This window comes from Colletotrichum costaricense (assembly GCF_030867565.1).
Source record: "Colletotrichum costaricense strain IMI 309622 chromosome Unknown Scaffold_4.1, whole genome shotgun sequence".
In the NCBI taxonomy this organism is placed as follows: domain Eukaryota; kingdom Fungi; phylum Ascomycota; class Sordariomycetes; order Glomerellales; family Glomerellaceae; genus Colletotrichum; species Colletotrichum costaricense.
In genome coordinates this window covers 1532262-1549629 of record NW_026848233.1, presented here as the reverse complement: position 1 = coordinate 1549629, position 17368 = coordinate 1532262, and the positions used below count along the sequence as shown (strand labels likewise).

The following is a 17368-nucleotide window of genomic DNA, read 5'->3' as shown; positions in this document are numbered from 1 at the left end:
GAAGCGGACCCTATGGTTTTGAACGTGGAATAGCTTAAAAGCCTACCGCCCATCATTGTAACGTTGGCCATCAAGATTATGCTACGATACATTCCCAGAATACTGTATGCTTTCTATCAAACGGGCTAGGCACGGAACGTACAATCTTTCGCTTTAGAAGTACAAGGTGTAAATTTATGCTGCTTTTGTCACCGCCAACATCATGATGTTCTTGAACTTCTTCATTCTCCGTATAAAACTCCAATCGTATGCTCCAGATAATCAAAGATACAGATCATTTTACGGACAGTTGAAGCAGTAAAGACAGTTGTAGCAGAAAGGGGGATGAACGAGGCTATGTTCTCATAGCGCAAGACAATCGGTAGGTTAGACCATGACACGCCGTCTTTCAGGTTCTCCTTCACCCAGATACTGCCTCCATGGCTAGTCAATCGACAGTCGTCTTAGGGCTATAATCCTTTCTCGAATTATCATCTTGATTTAGGCATGGTGACTCCGTGACGCGCTTTTGGAGTGGGATTTCATATTTCATGATGTATGCAAGTTGGTAAAAAAAGTACTACACGAGCCTACACACAAGTGACCGCTGTCGAGTAGGCTTGTAATACAGGCCTCAATATGCCATGCACGGCTCTTGCAGCTCAGATTACGCTACTCCTCAAGTCCTTCATAATTTCTTTATCGCCTCAAGATCGTTCAGCTTCTTTGCAACACGAAAGTCATCACACACTATTTCGCGATTGAGTACACCGCACGAAAGACACACCGAATTGCTACGTTTGAGAAGCTTAATGGACACGAGTGCGCAAAGATAGCTGCAGCGTCATAAATCATTCTTTTAATACCCGAGCCACGTACTTGTTTATACCACACAAGAAGCTTCGACGAACATGTCCTCATTAACAAAACCACACGTGTCCAACACCTCAACTCCACGACCTGATCCGGTAGCTCTAATTTGTGTGTCAAAACAAGGAAACAAAGAAGGCGATCGCACTATCCTACACTGGTTTCAAAAATAATAAGAGGCTACGAAGGAGACATCGCAGCACCTTTTGTGACGAGAAACTCATCCAAGGCCGTAGCTTGTGCCGGTGTGTATCCGTTCCCATTATTTGAAGCAGGTACGGGAGTTTCTGTCACCAAGCAGACCGTATTCTATGAAGTACAATTAGCCACTTGCACACTTGGAAGGTGATGGATCATATCTTGCCGGGAAAGCAACAGAGCGTGCGTCAACTTACCATTCCTAGAACTGCGGCATCCAGCCGATCAAACATTCTCCACAAACGATCGTTATTCTTCGTAAAGACGTAGCCAGCCAAGCCGACAGGGGTGTCGTTCGCCCTCATCACAACCTCGTCTTCCGTGTCGAACACATACAGGCCCAGCACGGGGGCGAACACTTCCTCCCGGCACATCAGCATCGAGTCCGTCATACTCCCCAGCACAGTCGGCGCCATGAAGTACCCGTCACCAGGCTCTCGCCTTCCCGTGCCGAGAAGCTTGACAGCCCCCTTTTCCGTCGCGTCCTTGCATAGCGCCTCCGCCTTGTACAGCCCGCGAATCGTCGTCAGCGGGCCCAGCGTCGTATCCTTGACCATCCCGTGCCCGACCTTGAGCTTCGACGCCTCCGCCACCAGCAGCGTGGAAAACACATCATACACCCGCCGCTGCACGTAACACCGGTTCGGCGCGACGCACGCCTGCCCCGCGTGCCGCCACTTCAGCGCCGCCAGGTCCTTGGCCACCTGCCCGAGGTCCGCGTCGTCGAACACGACGGCCGGGCAGTTGCCGCCCAGGTCGAGCGACAGGCGCTTCAGGTTCCGCGTGCACGAGGCGGCGACCCGCTTCCCGACGCGCGCGCTGCCCGTGAAGCTCACCGCCTTGACAAGCGGGTGCATGCACAACGCCTCGGACACCACGGGCGTGTTCCCCAGGCTCGTCGTCAGGACGTTGATGGCGCCGGCGGGGAAGCCCGCGCGGTCGGCGAGGCAGGCGAGGGCGAGGGCCGTGAGCGGGGATTCGGAGGATGGTTTGACGATGACGGTGCAGCCAGCCGCTAAAGCTGCTGCGGCTTTGCGGAGGGTGAGGGCGAGAGGGAAGCTCCATGGCACCAGGGCGAGCACGACGCCGATGGGCTGCTTGAGGAGCGCGCCGCGCTTTCTTGGGAACGCGCTGGTTGCGGGTGTCGAAGCGGGGACGGCGCCGTCATCGTCGGATGTGGGGGAGGAGACGCGGGATGCGGCCGGCGACGGTAATTGTGGAGTTGTTGTCGGTGGTGGAGGCGGCGGTGGCGGCGGCTCCAATCGGTCTGCTTCGCCGGCGAACCAGCGGACGAGACCAGCGCCGTAGTCTACTTCGGCGAGGGCCTCGGTCAACGGCTTCCCTGTTTCGTGAACCAGAATCGTGGCCAGGTCGAGGCGGCTAGCGAGGATAAGATGATGCCATGAGGTCAGGAGGCGAGCGCGCTCATGAGCCGGGGTATGCTTCGAGAAGCCCTGGAAGGCGACGTAGGCGGATTTGACAGCGGGGTTGACGTCGTCTCTGGTGCTATCCGGACATGTCGCCCATACGCGACCGGTGCCCGGGTCAAGGACCGCGAATCGTTTGTTACTGAGGGAGGAGACCCATTCGCCGTGGATGTGGCAATCGCGGCGGAGTAGGTCCACGTCTGTCAGTCTGAACGGGAGCGGGAACGACGGCGAGATGGGAGTGAGGCTGTGGATCACGAGGCTGTTCTTGTGGCTCTTGGCCGTTGAGGTGCCGGAGGATGAGGTGCTGGCTGTCGTGATGGTGCTCGCGACGGGGGATGTTACCGCGCTGATCATTGTTGGTGAGAATGAGACCCTTCGTCGATGGGAGGAGTAGTCTTCCCGACCGGGCTGGGCAACGGAATGTCTCCGCATCGGACGCCCTATGAGGTGAGGAATGAGTGGATTTGGTAACACATACACATATACACACAATATGGTGTTGAGAAACCGGTTTGAGTTGGGACCTAAGGAAAGGGGACGCAAACACCTACCGGGCTGCTGGTAATATTAGCAATGCTGATCAGGCGCCCGTCCAGGTCCTGGGTGATTCGGGAGGCGGCGGAGAATTTCTCCCCTCTCCTCACGGCGTGGCATCGGTGCCCGACTGTTGCATAGTGGTAGACTTCGGGGGAAGGGATCCGAGGTCGAATGAGATCTGCGAGGTCGGGAATACACATGTTTTAAGCTCTGCCCCTAGGCGTCATCTGAAGCTTGATGTCGGTGTTGTTGCAAAGTCTCCCATAATAACCTACCCCTGGCTTCGAGTAAGCGGCCCAAGCTCCGTGCTTGCGGCTTTCCTTCCCCCCCTCCCCCTTCTGCTTTTCTTGTCTGAGACCGAGACAAGCGGGCCGCCCCGGATTTCCAGCTTTCAATCCATCTATGGCAAGTGGCAGGTCACAGAACGTTTCTGGTTACGTTGGCTCGGACTGATGATGAAGAGAAGGACGGAGTTCATCTGAGCTCGTGTAGAGACGCGGTTGACAAGTAATGCGGTTCTGAAGAACTTGAGGGGAAAACCGTTCAGGAAAAACTGACAGGATTCGGATGATAGGACAAGAACTGTGCGCTCACGAACTGAGTACTAGCGGGAGTTAACAATCCGGGGTTGACGGAAATGAGCCGCATGAGCCAGAGAAGCGTAGTATTTAGTGAAAACTTTGAAGAGTGTGTCTCCCACCGGCGGTGCTCTTTTCTAACACTTTCTCAAACAAGAGAACAGATGGTTGCTACGACGTCTAGTAATAGGACGTGCTTGCGCTCCTGTAATCCGGTCTCGATTCAGGATATCCTCCAGGTGGCCCAGATACGCCTTTGCCTTCGTCATCGGAGCTCAGGGCATCTCCGTAGTCGTCATTCCTCTCAGGCGGCGCGCGCATGGCTTCCAAGATGCTGCGATCCAACACTGGCGGCTGATACGGCTTGAGGGTGTGTATCTCACGGCCAGATGGCATCTGAGCCAGCAAGGGCCCAATCGGAGGCACGATCTGGACATTCATCTATGCATGAATTGTGAGCCTCGCAGTCATCGACCTTGGACGTAACATGGCTTACCGTGTCATTGAGCTTGTGCCACTTGCCTTCAAGCAGCTCGATCACCCTCGTCTCCTCGCCCTTTCCGCCGTCCGCACCCCACGTGGTCTCCTTTTCGACCTTGCGATCCTCGCGTTTCTCGCTCCACTCCTTTTTGAACCGGCTGAAGCCACTACCTTTGGCTGAATGTTTAGACTCAACGCCTAATTCTTGGAGTCCGGCTTGTAGCCACGCGATAGCCGTGCCAACTTGGCCACTAATCTCTGAGTCTATGCCAAAGAAACGGCAAGCCTTTGCGCGACATGTTCTTCGCAGATCCTCGAGATAGCGAAGCAGTCCCTCGTTGATCCCGCTGGAACCCCGCCCCGCAGCTTGGCAAAGAGAGGAGGCCTGGGCGGCGTGCTCCGCAGCAGCAAGACAGAGTCGTGCAAACAAATGGGCACGAACTTTCGGAATCTCGGGGGCTTTGAACATCCACTCGCGGTCGTTCTTATTGCGGTCTTGCGCGACAATGGCTGGGTAGGGATCGTCCTTGAGAACCGCCAACAGTGTCGCCTCGGCGAGAGCCAGGGACGACATGGCTCGAAGAGTCGAGGGTGATACATCGCTGCAGGGTGGCGGGATCTGAGTTCTCTCAGCCCGGGAAGCTATATAGTCGTATATCGATGCAGCATCCAGAAGGTATTTGGTCGCTGTTTGAATGGAAGCTGTGCGCTGTTGATTATCCAATGTGGCCTGTGTTGTGACGTACAGCGGGTGAAGGGCTGCCCGAGCAACCAAGGTGTATGAGTTTGCCAGAGATGAGAGAGTGAAGGCAATCTCGTGGTCTATGGACTGCACTTTTACCCTCGCTCGCTCTCTGCCGGGCACTGCATTCTCCGAAAGTGTTGGTCGCCATTCGATGGACGGCGGTACCTTTGTGTTGAGGTTGATCCAGTCGCCTGACTGAGATGTTGGATTTAGTCCAGCATCAATGGCGATAATATAGGGGATGTAGCCGTTAAGAGCTCCAATGACTGTCGAAACGTGAGATGATTGCGATGATGGGGGTAGTCTCTTGTGTTTTTTGAGAGCATCTCTCACAACCCCGCGATATGTGCTGGAACTGAGGGGCAATGAGGGGTGAGTGTCGCTGCTAAAACTGGAGGAGAATGAGAAGGCCGAAGTTGTCGGAAGAACAAAAGGGAAAGGCATATTCAGGAGGAGCTGGGTACCAGCCGAAGTCAAGATGGTGTATGATGAGAAATGTGTATGAGAGTCAAGGATCGTCCACTCACTAACATGGAAAGCTGCCAGAGAGCAGGTACCTCGCTGTGACGTTAGATGTCCCGGATTACCTAAAGTAGCCAGCCAATTGAGGCTAACGCATCTTAACTTGTCGACACAGACTCGGTCACGTGTTTAAGACCAGCATTCCCCGGTTGCGATGGAGAGGACCGAAAGCTGAGTTGTTACAGGCCATTGCTGAGGCTCGATTTCGAAATGGCAAAACTTGAAGCCATGTCACTTTATATCCAACATAGGAAGTCATTGGCTCCCGAGGTTGAGATTCAAGCGCTCAGTCATACAAGGTCAGGGTCGTATTTCACCAGATCACAAAAGTAAAGTACCGCGTACCTAGGCAAAAGGCCACTAATCTAGATGTCATACCTAACAGCACAGAATATGCTTGGAATATATTCACTGTTGCAATCTTCTTAAAGAGATACAATGGCAAGCATGGAAAAACCACATTTTCGCCTTATCAATCACATTAGCCCCAGATTGTCCCTACTTCTTTCATTGAAGATTTCATGGAATGTTTGGGACAAGGGAACGGCTAGCGGCAGGAAGGTACCTGGCGATCCGAGCCTGCCTTTAGCGGCCGGGATGTGGGGACCTTAGGTACAGGACCTACAGGTTGAATGAAGCACTAGCTGTCGGGTTCGTTAACGCGACGTGGACCCTTGGATTTCAGCATCACCTCAGCGAACCTCCCACTGCCACCACGACCTTGACAAAGCCAATTCGCCGTCTCCAGGCAATTCTTCACCCCCTTCTGGCACCTCATGCCGCACATTGCCAATCGACTGGATACCGACTGAGCTGCCATCATGATCAGTCCATCTCCCCACAAACCCCGGCGCAGAGGCGGCAAGAAGACCAACGGTGGAAATGGCACTGGCAGCAGTACACCCACTGTGGAAAGCCACCTCACCAAGAAGGAGGCTCTGGTCAAGGCCCCAATCTTCCCTTTGGCTTCGTTTCTCTGGCCAGCTCGAGGCTCTGTATCGCAATGGGAGGTCCTTCCCCTGATTCTCATGGTGGTTGGCCTGTTTAGATGGGCAGCCGGGCTCTGGGGGTACTCTGGTAAAGGCGCTCTGGAACACCAATGAGAATTGACAGCTCTTGCTAACCATGCCACTCATCTTAGGTTTCCAACGACCACCCATGTTCGGAGACTACGAGGCGCAAAGACACTGGATGGAGATCACAACACAAATTCCTGTCTCGCAGTGGTACTTCCACGACCTGCAGTGGTGGGGTCTCGACTACCCGCCCCTGACGGCATACCATAGTTGGCTCTGCGGCAAGGTTGGAGCCTTCATCGACCCTACTTGGTTCGAGCTGTACACCTCGAGAGGATCCGACGACCCGACTCTGAAGATATTCATGCGCGCCACAGTCATTGTCTCCGAGTACCTCGTATATATCCCCGCTGCCGTCATCTTCGTACGACGCTTTTCTAGGCACAGCAATGTGCCGACATGGACCGCCTGGATGGCGCTCGTCGCAATCTTGATGCAGCCCGCTACGATTCTTATCGACCACGTTCACTTTCAGTACAACACTGTCATGCTTGGACTCGTCCTGGCGAGCATGTCGAGTATGCTGGCTGGCCGCTATCTCTGGTCTGCAGTCTTCTTCGTCGCCGCCCTTGGCTTCAAGCAGATGGCCCTCTACTATGCCTTCTCCGTCTTCGCGTTCCTCCTGGGCAGCTGCGTTTTCCCCTTGAAGCCGGGCCGCTTCATCGGCATCGCCCTGGTGACCGTCGCGGCTTTTGCGCTTCTGCTTCTGCCCCTTGTGTTGGGCACTCTCTACGACGCTCATCGAGGCATCGACGCGCGGCCTGACTATGAGGGGCCGCCGCCTGCCTTGCCCCTATTCCCGTGGCTGACCGACGTCCTCGATACCAACGCTATTTACTACCCGGTAGTCGAGCAATTGGTGCAGATGGTTCATCGCATTTTCCCCTTTGCGCGCGGTCTGTTCGAAGACAAAGTCGCCAACTTCTGGTGTGCCGCCAACGTCGTCATCAAGCTTCGCAACTACCCTCCCGAGCTTCTCCAGAGAGGCGCACTTGTGGCTACATTGGCCTCGATCATTCCGCCCAACCTGATTCTGTTCTTCCGTCCGCGCAAGTCACTTCTTCCTCTGGCCTTCGCAACTACGGGATGGGGGTTCTTTCTCTTTAGCTATCAAGTACATGAGAAGAGTGCGCTACTCCCTCTCATGCCCATGACAATGCTTCTAGCCGGTAAGCACGGACTGTCGCGAGACATTCGGGCTTGGGTTGGATTTGCCAACGTCTTGGGCGTGTGGACAATGTTCCCCCTCCTTAAGCGGGTAGATCTCAGCGTCCCGTACGCCGTCCTGACATTGCTGTGGGCATACCTTCTTGGTCTCCCGCCAACGTCTCTGAGTGCCTACTTCCAGGAGGATCACGGCAAACTGCGCCAGTGGGCAACATTCCTTCTCCACGGCGCGTTCTACGTTGCCATGATTGCATGGCATGTGGTCGAGAGAGTAGTGGTGCCGCCCATTGACAAGCCCGATCTCTGGGTCGTTGCAAACGTGGGTGTCGGTGCGGTGGGATTCAGCATTTGCTACCTCTGGTGTCTGGTGCAGTTGATTGTGCAGAGTGACATTCTGCCGACGAGAGGAGGCGCGAAGAACAAAGCAAAGAGCCAGTAGATAGAAGGGTCGACTAGCAATGGTCTTGTACATGCCAGGCGGACGAGTCTCTTGAGGAAGAGAGCTCATGTAATAAAAGCACGGATTCCAGAAAAGACAAATGAGCATCGGAAAAGCAAGGTTTTTGTTTTGGTAAATTGGGGTGAATAGTACATAAAAACACTTTTAGAGGCCGAAAACGATGCTATTCTACCACCTGGCGATGCACCTCGATATCTAGGAAGAACAGAAGGAAAACAGGGAATCTCATGATTATCGACAATCGCCTAGTCCTGACTTGACTTTGTATCTTTCTCTGAGGCTACAGGTATGGTGATGCTCGTCCGAGGTTGGAGAATCACGAAACCTGCACAAACGCCCGCTTCTTGACAGCCCGGCTCTCATCGCCGTCCTCCCAGTTCTCGTCGACGTAGTCCTTGACGCTCTTCTCCTGGAGCTGCATGCCGACGACCTTGAGCGCGGCAATGTTGAAGCCCATCTCGTCCTTTTGGCGCTTCAGCGCGGCGCGCAGGTTGGCGCGGATGCCGTCGAGCATGCCGCGCATGGTGCGGCTGGCGACGATCTGGCGGTGGTGCGTCTTGAGCATGAAGAAGAGGATGCGGCAGGTCAGCGGGATGTTCATGGAGCGCTGGGCAAAGACGTTGAGGAAGGTGAAGAGCATGGGCACGGAGGCGAAGGGCAGCACGAGGAGGGCGTCGTGGAGGGCCGAGGCCTTGATGCGGCCCAGCACGCTCATGACGTAGGCCTCGGCCGTGATGTTGCCGAGGGCGACGAAGATGGGGTTGCGCTGGGGCGCTGGCGCGGACGGGTTGGTCTTCTTGGCGTCCTCCCACTCCTGGAGGAGGTTGAGGTCGGCGATGGCGATCTCGAGGGCCTCGGCGATGCGTTCTCCGGCCATGAGGGTCTCGACGGTCTGCTTGGAGGCGGCGCCGACTTCGCCTTCCTGGTCCTCGGCGTCCGGGTCGCGCTCGAGCGAGGTGGTGAGGGTCTTTTCGTAGAGCTCCTCGATTTCCCTTTCGCGCTCTTCTTCGAGGAAGATTTGCTCGTCCGTCTCGTCCCAGACGCGGATGGACTTGTCGTGGCCCGCTGTGACGAGGAAGTTGCCCGTGTGGCCGACGGCCATGGCCCAGACCTCGCCGTGGTGGCCGTCGAGGCGCTGGATCTGCTCAAACTTGTCGCCGTCCCAGTATTTGATGACACGGTCCTTTGAGCTGCTGAAGAAATGGTGGCCGTTGCCGTCCGAGTTGTGGGGGACGAAGGCGACCTGCAGGATGGAGTCCTGGTGGCCAAAGAGGGCCTTGTGGCAGTCGCCAAAGTCGAGGCCCCATATCCTGATGTTCTTGTCGGCGGAGCTGGTGACGATAAGCTTGCTGTCGTACGAGATGTCCATGCTCAGCACCGGGAGCTTGTGGCCGTAGAGGTTGAGGTAGAGCTTCAGGCTGTCGGTGAAGAAGACCTTGACGGTGTTGTCGAGGAGGGAGACGGCGATGTACTTGGCATCGGGAGAGTATCTCACGCAGAGGATGTCGTCGGACACCTTGAGTGTTTTTGACTGGACGAGCTTCAGCTTAGGTGTCGTGCGCGTGGTGCCCAGAACCGGCTCTTGGACAATCTTAAAGTCCCAAAACTTGGCTGACTTGTCGGCACTCCCTGATGCCACCGATTTGCCATCGGGGTGAACTTGTAATGACCAGATGGCACCCTCGTGCGCAGAGACGCTGTCCAGCAGGCTCGCGGACGCGACATCAAAGAGCTCAAGCTCTCCCGTCTTTGTTCCGACGACGACGACCTTGTCTCCGGGCAGGAACGCGCAGCAAAGAGCGTAACCGCACTCAAAGGTGCGGATGCAGGCCTGCGTCTTGATGTTCCAGACCTTCAGACTTCCGTTGGCAGCCGTCGCCAACATCTTGTCGTCAGAGCTGAGCGATACGGCGCGGATATCTGTCCTGTGTCCGGGGAGTTCCACGGCCAGCGACCGCGTGTAGTCGGGCACATCCTCCTTCTTCGACTTGGAGCCCTCTTTTGTGGGTATGTTGTAGTACTCGAGTTGGTTGTTTGTCGTCCCCGCCAACAAGTGTATTTCCTTGCTTCCACCATTGACCGCCCAGTCGACAGATCGCACCTTGCCGCCCGTTCGGACAATCACGTACTGAACGAAAAAGTCGCTAGCCTCTGCGGCGGAAATATCCTCTGCCTGATCCTCACCCTCAGTCGCAGCATCGGCCTCCTCTTTTCCTTCCTTGCTGGCCTTTTCACGTCTTCTTCTCCTCTTCCGGGCCAGGGACTTCTTGACCTCTGCCTCCGACCTTATGCGCCACACCTCCACGGCCTTTTCTACGCCGTGGACTGCGAAGTAGTCTCGGCGGGGGTGAAAGATCACCTCGATAGCCTTGTCCTTATGCTGACGGAACAACGTCCCTCTGTCATGGAGAAATTTCGTATTTTGCGGAGCGTCGACCTGACCCTTCAAAGCGGCGAGTCCTGTCGTATCCAGGAACCACACCTTCAGCTCTCCGTCGTTTCCGGCCGTGATGCAACCGCTGTAGTCGGGGGAAAGTCCCAAGGCCCAGCATTCGCCGTTCGTCTGTGCGATGTGTGTCTCGATGCAATGCCTCGATGACAGGTCCCAGAGCTTGATCAGGGAGTCCTTGCCGGTGGTAAGAAGGTACCCCTCCGCTGACGGGTCGCTGTCCAGCATTGCCGTGTTCTCCTCATCTTCGACCTGTCCCTCCGGCTCGACGAATTGCAGTCCTGTGATCTGATCCTTGTGTCCTCTCAGCTTGAACTGGCCGACCTCAGCCACGAGATCCCAGATAATGACATCCGTGTCGCGGGAGCCACTGGCCAATCGCACGCCCGACTTGTCGAATGCCAGTGTCGTAATCGCTGACTTGTGTCCGTTGAAGTTGACAATCACCGTGGCGATCTTGCTATCCCATAATCGAATGCTTCCATCTTCGTATCCGACAGCGAAAATATCTGTGTCGACTTTACTCTGCACGATCGCAGTGACGGGTACCGTGTTTCGTTCGTCTCGCCACCTGCTAAGTAGTTCGCCCTTCTTTATATCCCAACACAAAACATCCTCGTTCGCGGCTACGATTGCTTGGCCGGCGCCGTTGCCAGCTCTGCCTTGGGGAGCCCAGGCGAGGTTTGCTGTGTTGGATGCGACAACGCCGAAAGACTTGCTATGCTCGTACTTCCTGAAGAAAAACCAATGTTAGACACACTGTTAAAGTCCGCGACATATGTAAAACCTTACAAGTATGATTTGACCATTTTTGCTGATTTCCTGGCGCCCCAAAAGCCCTTTGTCAATGGCTCCTTAGAATGCGACGAGTAAACCAATCGTCAAAATCTCGAACCTCCCACCTTCCAATCTTTCAAAAAGTTTCCCTCACCTTATCGATAAGATCAGAAGATAAGTGGAGAGGACCGGGAGTGCCGAAGTATATCCGCAATCAATGGTCCCGCATGAGCATCACAGCCACAGAAGCTCCGACAGCGACCTCCACGTCAGGCGGGCCCCACCACGAGGCATCATCAGCATCCAACGACGCAACAACATCACAGGAGACGTACGGACAATTGGTCGCAGACAAGATGCTTCTCCTCGACTATCAGAATGTTCTGATTCAGTCGGTCCTCACCGAGAGATTCTCTGGGTACGTTGATGAGAACCATTGTAGCCCATGTTCGGCTAGCTTCCTAACTTCCAAGGCAGTGCCCCTCCTGCACACATCGACCAGACCGTCTCCGATTTCGACGGCGTCATCTACCACATCTCGACCCCCGAGACGAAGACCAAGATTCAGCTTTCGATTCAAATAAGGTGCTACAAGGACTTGGTCAAGTATGGGGCAGAGCAAGTGCTGCAGAGGGAATATGGCCAGTATGTGGTGCCGCCGGAACCCGGGTACGACTTCTCGGTATTGATCGACTTGGAGAACCTCCCGGAGGAGAAGGGTCAGTTACACTGCAATTATACCGGGTGATACTTGGGACTGACGGAAAATGCAGAAGAGAAGGATGCGCTGATCATGAAGATGGCGCTACTGAAGCGCAACGCCATGGCCGCGCCTTTCGAGGCCGCTTACGAGGAGCACTACAAGCTGAAGGAGGAGGCATCCAAGTACACGTCTGAGGAAGCCCCGCAGGGTGTTCGCGAGGGCGGCGAGGTCATGGCTATCCACTACCGCGAGGAGGAAGCCATCTACGTCAAGGCCAGTCACGACCGTGTCACGGTTATCTTTAGCACCATCTTCCGCGAGGAAACCGATCGTGTCTTTGGCAAGATCTTCATCCAAGAATTCGTCGACGCCCGCCGGCGAGCTATCCAGAACGCTCCCCAGGTGCTCTTCAGGAACGACCCCCCGTTGGAGCTCCAGGGAGTCCCTGGTGTCAGAGATACCGGAACCGGCGAGATCGGATACGTTACCTTTGGTGAGTGTTTATCCTTACATAGCTTGATTACTTTGCCATTGACGTCTTGTGATAGTTCTTTTCCCTCGACACCTTACACCACAGAGAATGCCCGACTGCATCTCCCACATCCAGACTTTCCGCGACTACTTCCACTACCACATCAAGGCATCGAAGGCGTACATTCACTCAAGAATGCGCAAGAGAACCGCCGACTTCCTCCAAGGTATGATACAGTTCGTTTTCGGGGTGAACTTTTTGACTAATACCACGCAGTTCTTCGCCGCGCAAGACCCGATAGCGAGGAGAAGGAACGGAAGACGGCGAGCGGCCGCACTTTCAAGGTCCAGGGAGCGTAGGCCAGTAAGGATGCATTCTCACCGCATCCCCGGAATAGGCAGCACACAAATCGATGATAAGGACTCGCTGGACTGTGTCCTTGAAGATATGTCCGGAGCTGAGACGTATCGAAGCTGTATAAGCAAATGCGATACCGCGCGTTCCCGCCCACAGCTGATAGCGATAGCAAGCCGAGGGGTTTTCTGTTACCTTTGTAGAAGAAGAAAAAAGACTTTCATGACCACTAGCCCTGCAGACTATACCTCATCCTCGGAATCCTCCTGATGAAAACCGGAAGCAGCTTGGCAGTGATGAAATCGGGGGCAATTCTAAGCTGATGGGCCAATCAGAGGCCCTAAGGCGTGGACGGGCCTTTTCATGGTAGGGTGATGAGACGGAGATGGAGAAACCTTTTGCAGATGATGCGCAAACTGCAGCCGGGACGGGGGCACCGGGGAGGGGGAAAAGGGAGATGGTGACGGCGTTTTGACGGCGGTGCATCCATGGAACATTAATGGCGGCGGTTGCTTGATGTGCCGGATCGACGTCTCCACTCTAACGCTAACACCGGTGTCCGATGGGAAGGGTTCCCACCTCACTCTTCCAAGTGCCTACGTGTAGTGCAGTTTGCATACGAATGGAGACCAGGGCTGATCCGTGTACGCAGTATGTTGTACATGAATGCATTGTTGACGGCCAAACCGGGATTGTTCATGTGAACAATCATGAAGCAAGCCGGCCGTGCCCTTAATATGCCTGGAGTTTGTTCGAGGCTTTATTGCTGGCCGTCCGATGTGTAAATGCTGCCACAGCGAGAAAGTCGAAATATTCGAACTAGGTATGCGTAGCTTATCCGTATAGAGAACCTAGTGTTTGGATGAACGAAGGGGGGGATGTAACATGTGGTACCCCTATTTGCATCCATGGACCATAAGGTAGGTATATGGTGTGGCTCTCTGCATAAGATAGGTCTATATATCGCTCTTAGTAATCGTTGATCGTTCCTCTCAAGCACGTAATCCAGGTCGCATAAAGCTGTTTCCTCGTGGAAGGAAGGAATTGGATTGTTTCGTTTGTGTGGCGAGGTTTTTTGGATTGTATAATTCACAGGGTAGTCGGCTTTCGACAACCGCGCATAATGGTGAATTAAAGTGGTTTTTTCCCCAACAGAGGGATCCGATAAGTGGGTGGGCGGGCAGACGCGCCGGGACAGAGAGCTTTCAACTCTCCTTTTCTGCCTTGGTTTTTCGCGATTCGCGTTCGTTGGAACTTATCCTCCACTTTGAGCACTGCCCGCTGCGTTCCTTATGCTAGGTAGTTTGGTTTCCTACGTTTCCCTGCTTTGCGCCGTCCAGAATCGGGCCGTGGCAATTATTTCCCTTGAAGGAATGGACGTGGCCAATTTTGAAATGTCCTTTACCAAATCTTGCTCAGAATCGAAAATCGAAGTACCAGTGAACGGAAGACCGATGAGCCAATCGATGCATCGTGAACGATGAGTATGCACTTTATGCAGCAGAGGTTGCGATGACAGTTCAATCAATTGGAGAGCGGACGCCGCAGGCCGGGATATCCCCCACCGAGGAATGGGCTGTGAGACCAACTGGGTTTGAAGATGGGGCGCCGCGGGCCCCCTCGTCCAGTCGTCACGGTCACCTCGGACGACACTGCAAACTGGAAGCGACGAGGGAGGGGACGGCTTTATGATCCATGCCGCGACGCCGGATCCCCCCCTTCGTCATTCTCTATCCGTACGCTACGGAGGGAGCAGAGCAGCAGTCTTTCTCTCTTCCCGCGGCTCCGGGGGATGATTTATTTGGTGTGAGTGTGTACACCTGCTGTGTACTCCGTATCCGTACATAGATGCTCTGCCCCCCCCCCCCCCCCGAGTCGCGTCCCCAAGGAGGAAGAACCCGACCCCTTAAAACTCTCACAAGGTATCCCATGCATACCGTGGACGGCCAAATGCGAGAGCCTGAAAGGATACCCGACTGACTGGATGACAAGCCCCTGGGACTGCCATCGCATCGCATGGCATCTTTTTTAGCTGAGGTGTGCACGGGGACGATAATGCAAGGAACGGCCGGCGCGGAAGGAGGGTTGAGAAACTTGAGACGGATGTGATAGGATGATTGGGGGTTTGGGGTGATTGGGATTGGGGGGGAAAAACCCCACGTCGCGAGCTGAGGTGGAAAGATGGAAGGGCGAGTGGTCTGCACTTGCCTTGTACCTGACGCTAAAATAAGTGAAGTGTCTGTTTGATGTATCTATGTATTATCCGTACCTGCTTGGCAGTGCCTGCAAATGCGAATGTAACTCGAGATGGGCCAGTCAGAGCACTTTGTCACATCCAAAGCATCTTTGAGCAACTTTCCTCGAGCAGTGGAACCTCCTGGCCTCTTCCTGATTCCTAAATGCTGAGTGGCCGGCACCTCCTCGACCTTCAAGCTTGCTCCCCCCCACCTGCCGTCCGTCATCTGCCCAGGCACTTCAAGATGTGGCCCGTCTGGTCTCTGGCAGACTGGCAGTCTGCTGTATCGGGCGTAGCGGCAGCTGGGAACTCCTGCAGGAAGAACGTGCGCTGCTTGGGCCTGGACCGCGGGCAGCCGTCAGAACAGCCAGACTTCAGAGGTCAAACCGTCAATCATGCCCCAGAATCGGAATAGGGAGACTGGAGGGAGGGCCCTCTGAAGCTCTCCCTCTCAACGTCTTGAGGGTCCCGAACCTGCGGATGGCATATCATGACAGATTCAGATATGATGTGTTTGGTCTTTTCCTGGATGGCCACGAAGCTCTTTTAGGAAACGGGTGACTTTCCTAGTGACATGTTTGCAAAGGGAGGATGAAAGTCTACACCTATACCTTCTTCACCTGGCATATCGCTGTTCTAAATCTAGGCCTTGCTGCTCCATACATAGTACCCTAGAAGGCTTGCCCATTCTTTTTGTGTAGTCTGCCGCCGATGCCACGACACACTGGACGACGCCGATGTGCCCCCGGGCATTCTTGACATCAACCCCTGCCTGCTAAGAGCGCTTGAAGGAGCAAAAGTGGTACGGATAACGTGAAAGTGGCTCCTCCCAACTCCCAACTGTGACTTGCAGCCTGCAGGACTGTGACTGAGGCACTTTCCTCTTCGTTGGTTGAGCTGCTCCTCTTTCTCTGCTTCTCTTTTCGACGTTTGCTCCATACGAAATCCCTCTCCCCCATCCGCCCCGAGATTTCCTTCGCGGAACATCTCTGTCGCTCATTTACCAATCTTCCTTCTTCTATTCCATGGGCAGTCTCGACGTCTTCACCGTAGATTCAACATAATATCCCTACCGACGCCTTACCCGGACCGTTTTGCCATCTACCCGGCCTTTCTGCGCTCGGCCAGCCACTCACGACAAACAAGCAGCACGAGAGTAGAAAAAGAAAACGCAAGACAACCTAACGCGTAGGCATAGCGGCTTGCAGTGACTACAGCGTCTACGAAGAGTCAATTCTCGCCTGGAGCAGTACAGAGCACAACTACGCAGTAGACGATAGAAAGACGCCAAAGAAGCATTCGAATCGAATTTTAGCACCCGTTAGGTCAAGGGAACAGGAGGGAAATCGTCATTTGGAGATCTCCCAGAATCCGAGATTGGGGACAGCGCTGGTCGTCCCTCTCAGAAGCATTCATTGGCCCATGTTGAACTAGAGCCATTTCTTCTCGAGACGTTTAGCTCCCGTGGCGTCACCGGCTTTTCCAACGATCGCCCTTTCTTCTCCTGATAGCTTGCCTACCTTACAGACTCAGGTTGTAGGTATTGTACGCTACCTACGGATACTTCTTACCTGACCGACCTGGCACAGACACCTCGTGTCACAGCAAGAGGCGACACCACAGCGAGACATTTCGGCGGTCCTCTACGGATTTGCAAACACACGAGACAAGCATCTCATCAATCCACGTCGACAACGTAGTACACTCATTTCTCGAAGCTTTCGCGCGCGACTCTGTTTCAATTTCACCTCTTGGAACCCACTCCGATCAGATTCCCGTCGATTTCCCGTGTCTATCTCTCTCTCGCTCTTCCCGGCTGCAACTTGCACACATCCACACTCACTCCATACATACAGTCAGCTTTTTAGGGCAACTCACAATCATTCATTCTTTCCCCTTTCTTATTCAACATTCGGGTAACAATTTCTTCTTCGCCGAGACGCCAGCCGACGACCGACACAAAACGGTTCACTTGGTCTCTCATCAATCGGTCTGCTTCATTTCACGTTTGGTGGACTTGCTTTCGTCAAGCTTGCCCCAAGCCAGTCTAAACCGATTATCAACCCATCCGAGCACATTTCAATCAGCAGCCGTGGAGCCGTGGCCGCGACTGCGTATCCGTACCTTACTCCGTAAGGTACCTTACGGCGAGTGGAGGCACCGCCCCACCCACAAAAAAGTGTCAGTGCTTTTGATAGGAGGTAAGTGCAACCTAAAGTCACCACCAATTTCCCTGGCGCAGGTACGGGCAGGTACAAGTCTGCAAAGTGGGGCCCGCACCTTCCATTCCAGGCCCCATCTCGTCTGGCGACTCAGCCTCTCTCCTTCCCTCTGG

General features: G+C 54.5%; 5 protein-coding genes across 5 annotated transcripts; 2 read left to right on the top strand and 3 right to left on the bottom strand.

Annotated features, from left to right (window-relative positions):
• Positions 1 to 1029: 1029 nt before the first annotated feature.
• CCOS01_04561 (aldehyde dehydrogenase) lies at positions 1030 to 2831 on the bottom strand (the record flags this gene model as incomplete). The annotated part of the gene is made up of 2 exons (XM_060452742.1): positions 1030 to 1158; positions 1245 to 2831. 2 exons carry the CDS (start codon positions 2829 to 2831, stop codon positions 1030 to 1032), a joined length of 1716 nt encoding a protein of 571 aa, XP_060316700.1.
• Positions 2832 to 3772: 941 nt separating this feature from the next.
• CCOS01_04560 (pH-response regulator protein palC) lies at positions 3773 to 5261 on the bottom strand (the record flags this gene model as incomplete). Its single annotated transcript, XM_060452741.1, has 2 exons — positions 3773 to 4033; positions 4089 to 5261. 2 exons carry the CDS (start codon positions 5259 to 5261, stop codon positions 3773 to 3775), a joined length of 1434 nt encoding a protein of 477 aa, XP_060316699.1.
• An 899-nt stretch (positions 5262 to 6160) lies between these two features.
• CCOS01_04559 (ALG8 glycosyltransferase family ALG6) lies at positions 6161 to 8021 on the top strand (the record flags this gene model as incomplete). Its single annotated transcript, XM_060452740.1, has 2 exons — positions 6161 to 6416; positions 6481 to 8021. The coding sequence occupies 2 exons, from the start codon at positions 6161 to 6163 to the stop codon at positions 8019 to 8021; spliced, it is 1797 nt and encodes a 598-aa protein (XP_060316698.1).
• Positions 8022 to 8358: 337 nt separating this feature from the next.
• On the bottom strand, positions 8359 to 11300 carry CCOS01_04558 (WD domain-containing protein; the record flags this gene model as incomplete). The annotated part of the gene is made up of 2 exons (XM_060452739.1): positions 8359 to 11224; positions 11284 to 11300. 2 exons carry the CDS (start codon positions 11298 to 11300, stop codon positions 8359 to 8361), a joined length of 2883 nt encoding a protein of 960 aa, XP_060316697.1.
• A 195-nt stretch (positions 11301 to 11495) lies between these two features.
• On the top strand, positions 11496 to 12802 carry CCOS01_04557 (Arp2/3 complex; the record flags this gene model as incomplete). Its single annotated transcript, XM_060452738.1, has 5 exons — positions 11496 to 11686; positions 11746 to 11987; positions 12042 to 12464; positions 12520 to 12669; positions 12720 to 12802. 5 exons carry the CDS (start codon positions 11496 to 11498, stop codon positions 12800 to 12802), a joined length of 1089 nt encoding a protein of 362 aa, XP_060316696.1.
• Between the last annotated feature and the right edge of the window lie 4566 nt (positions 12803 to 17368).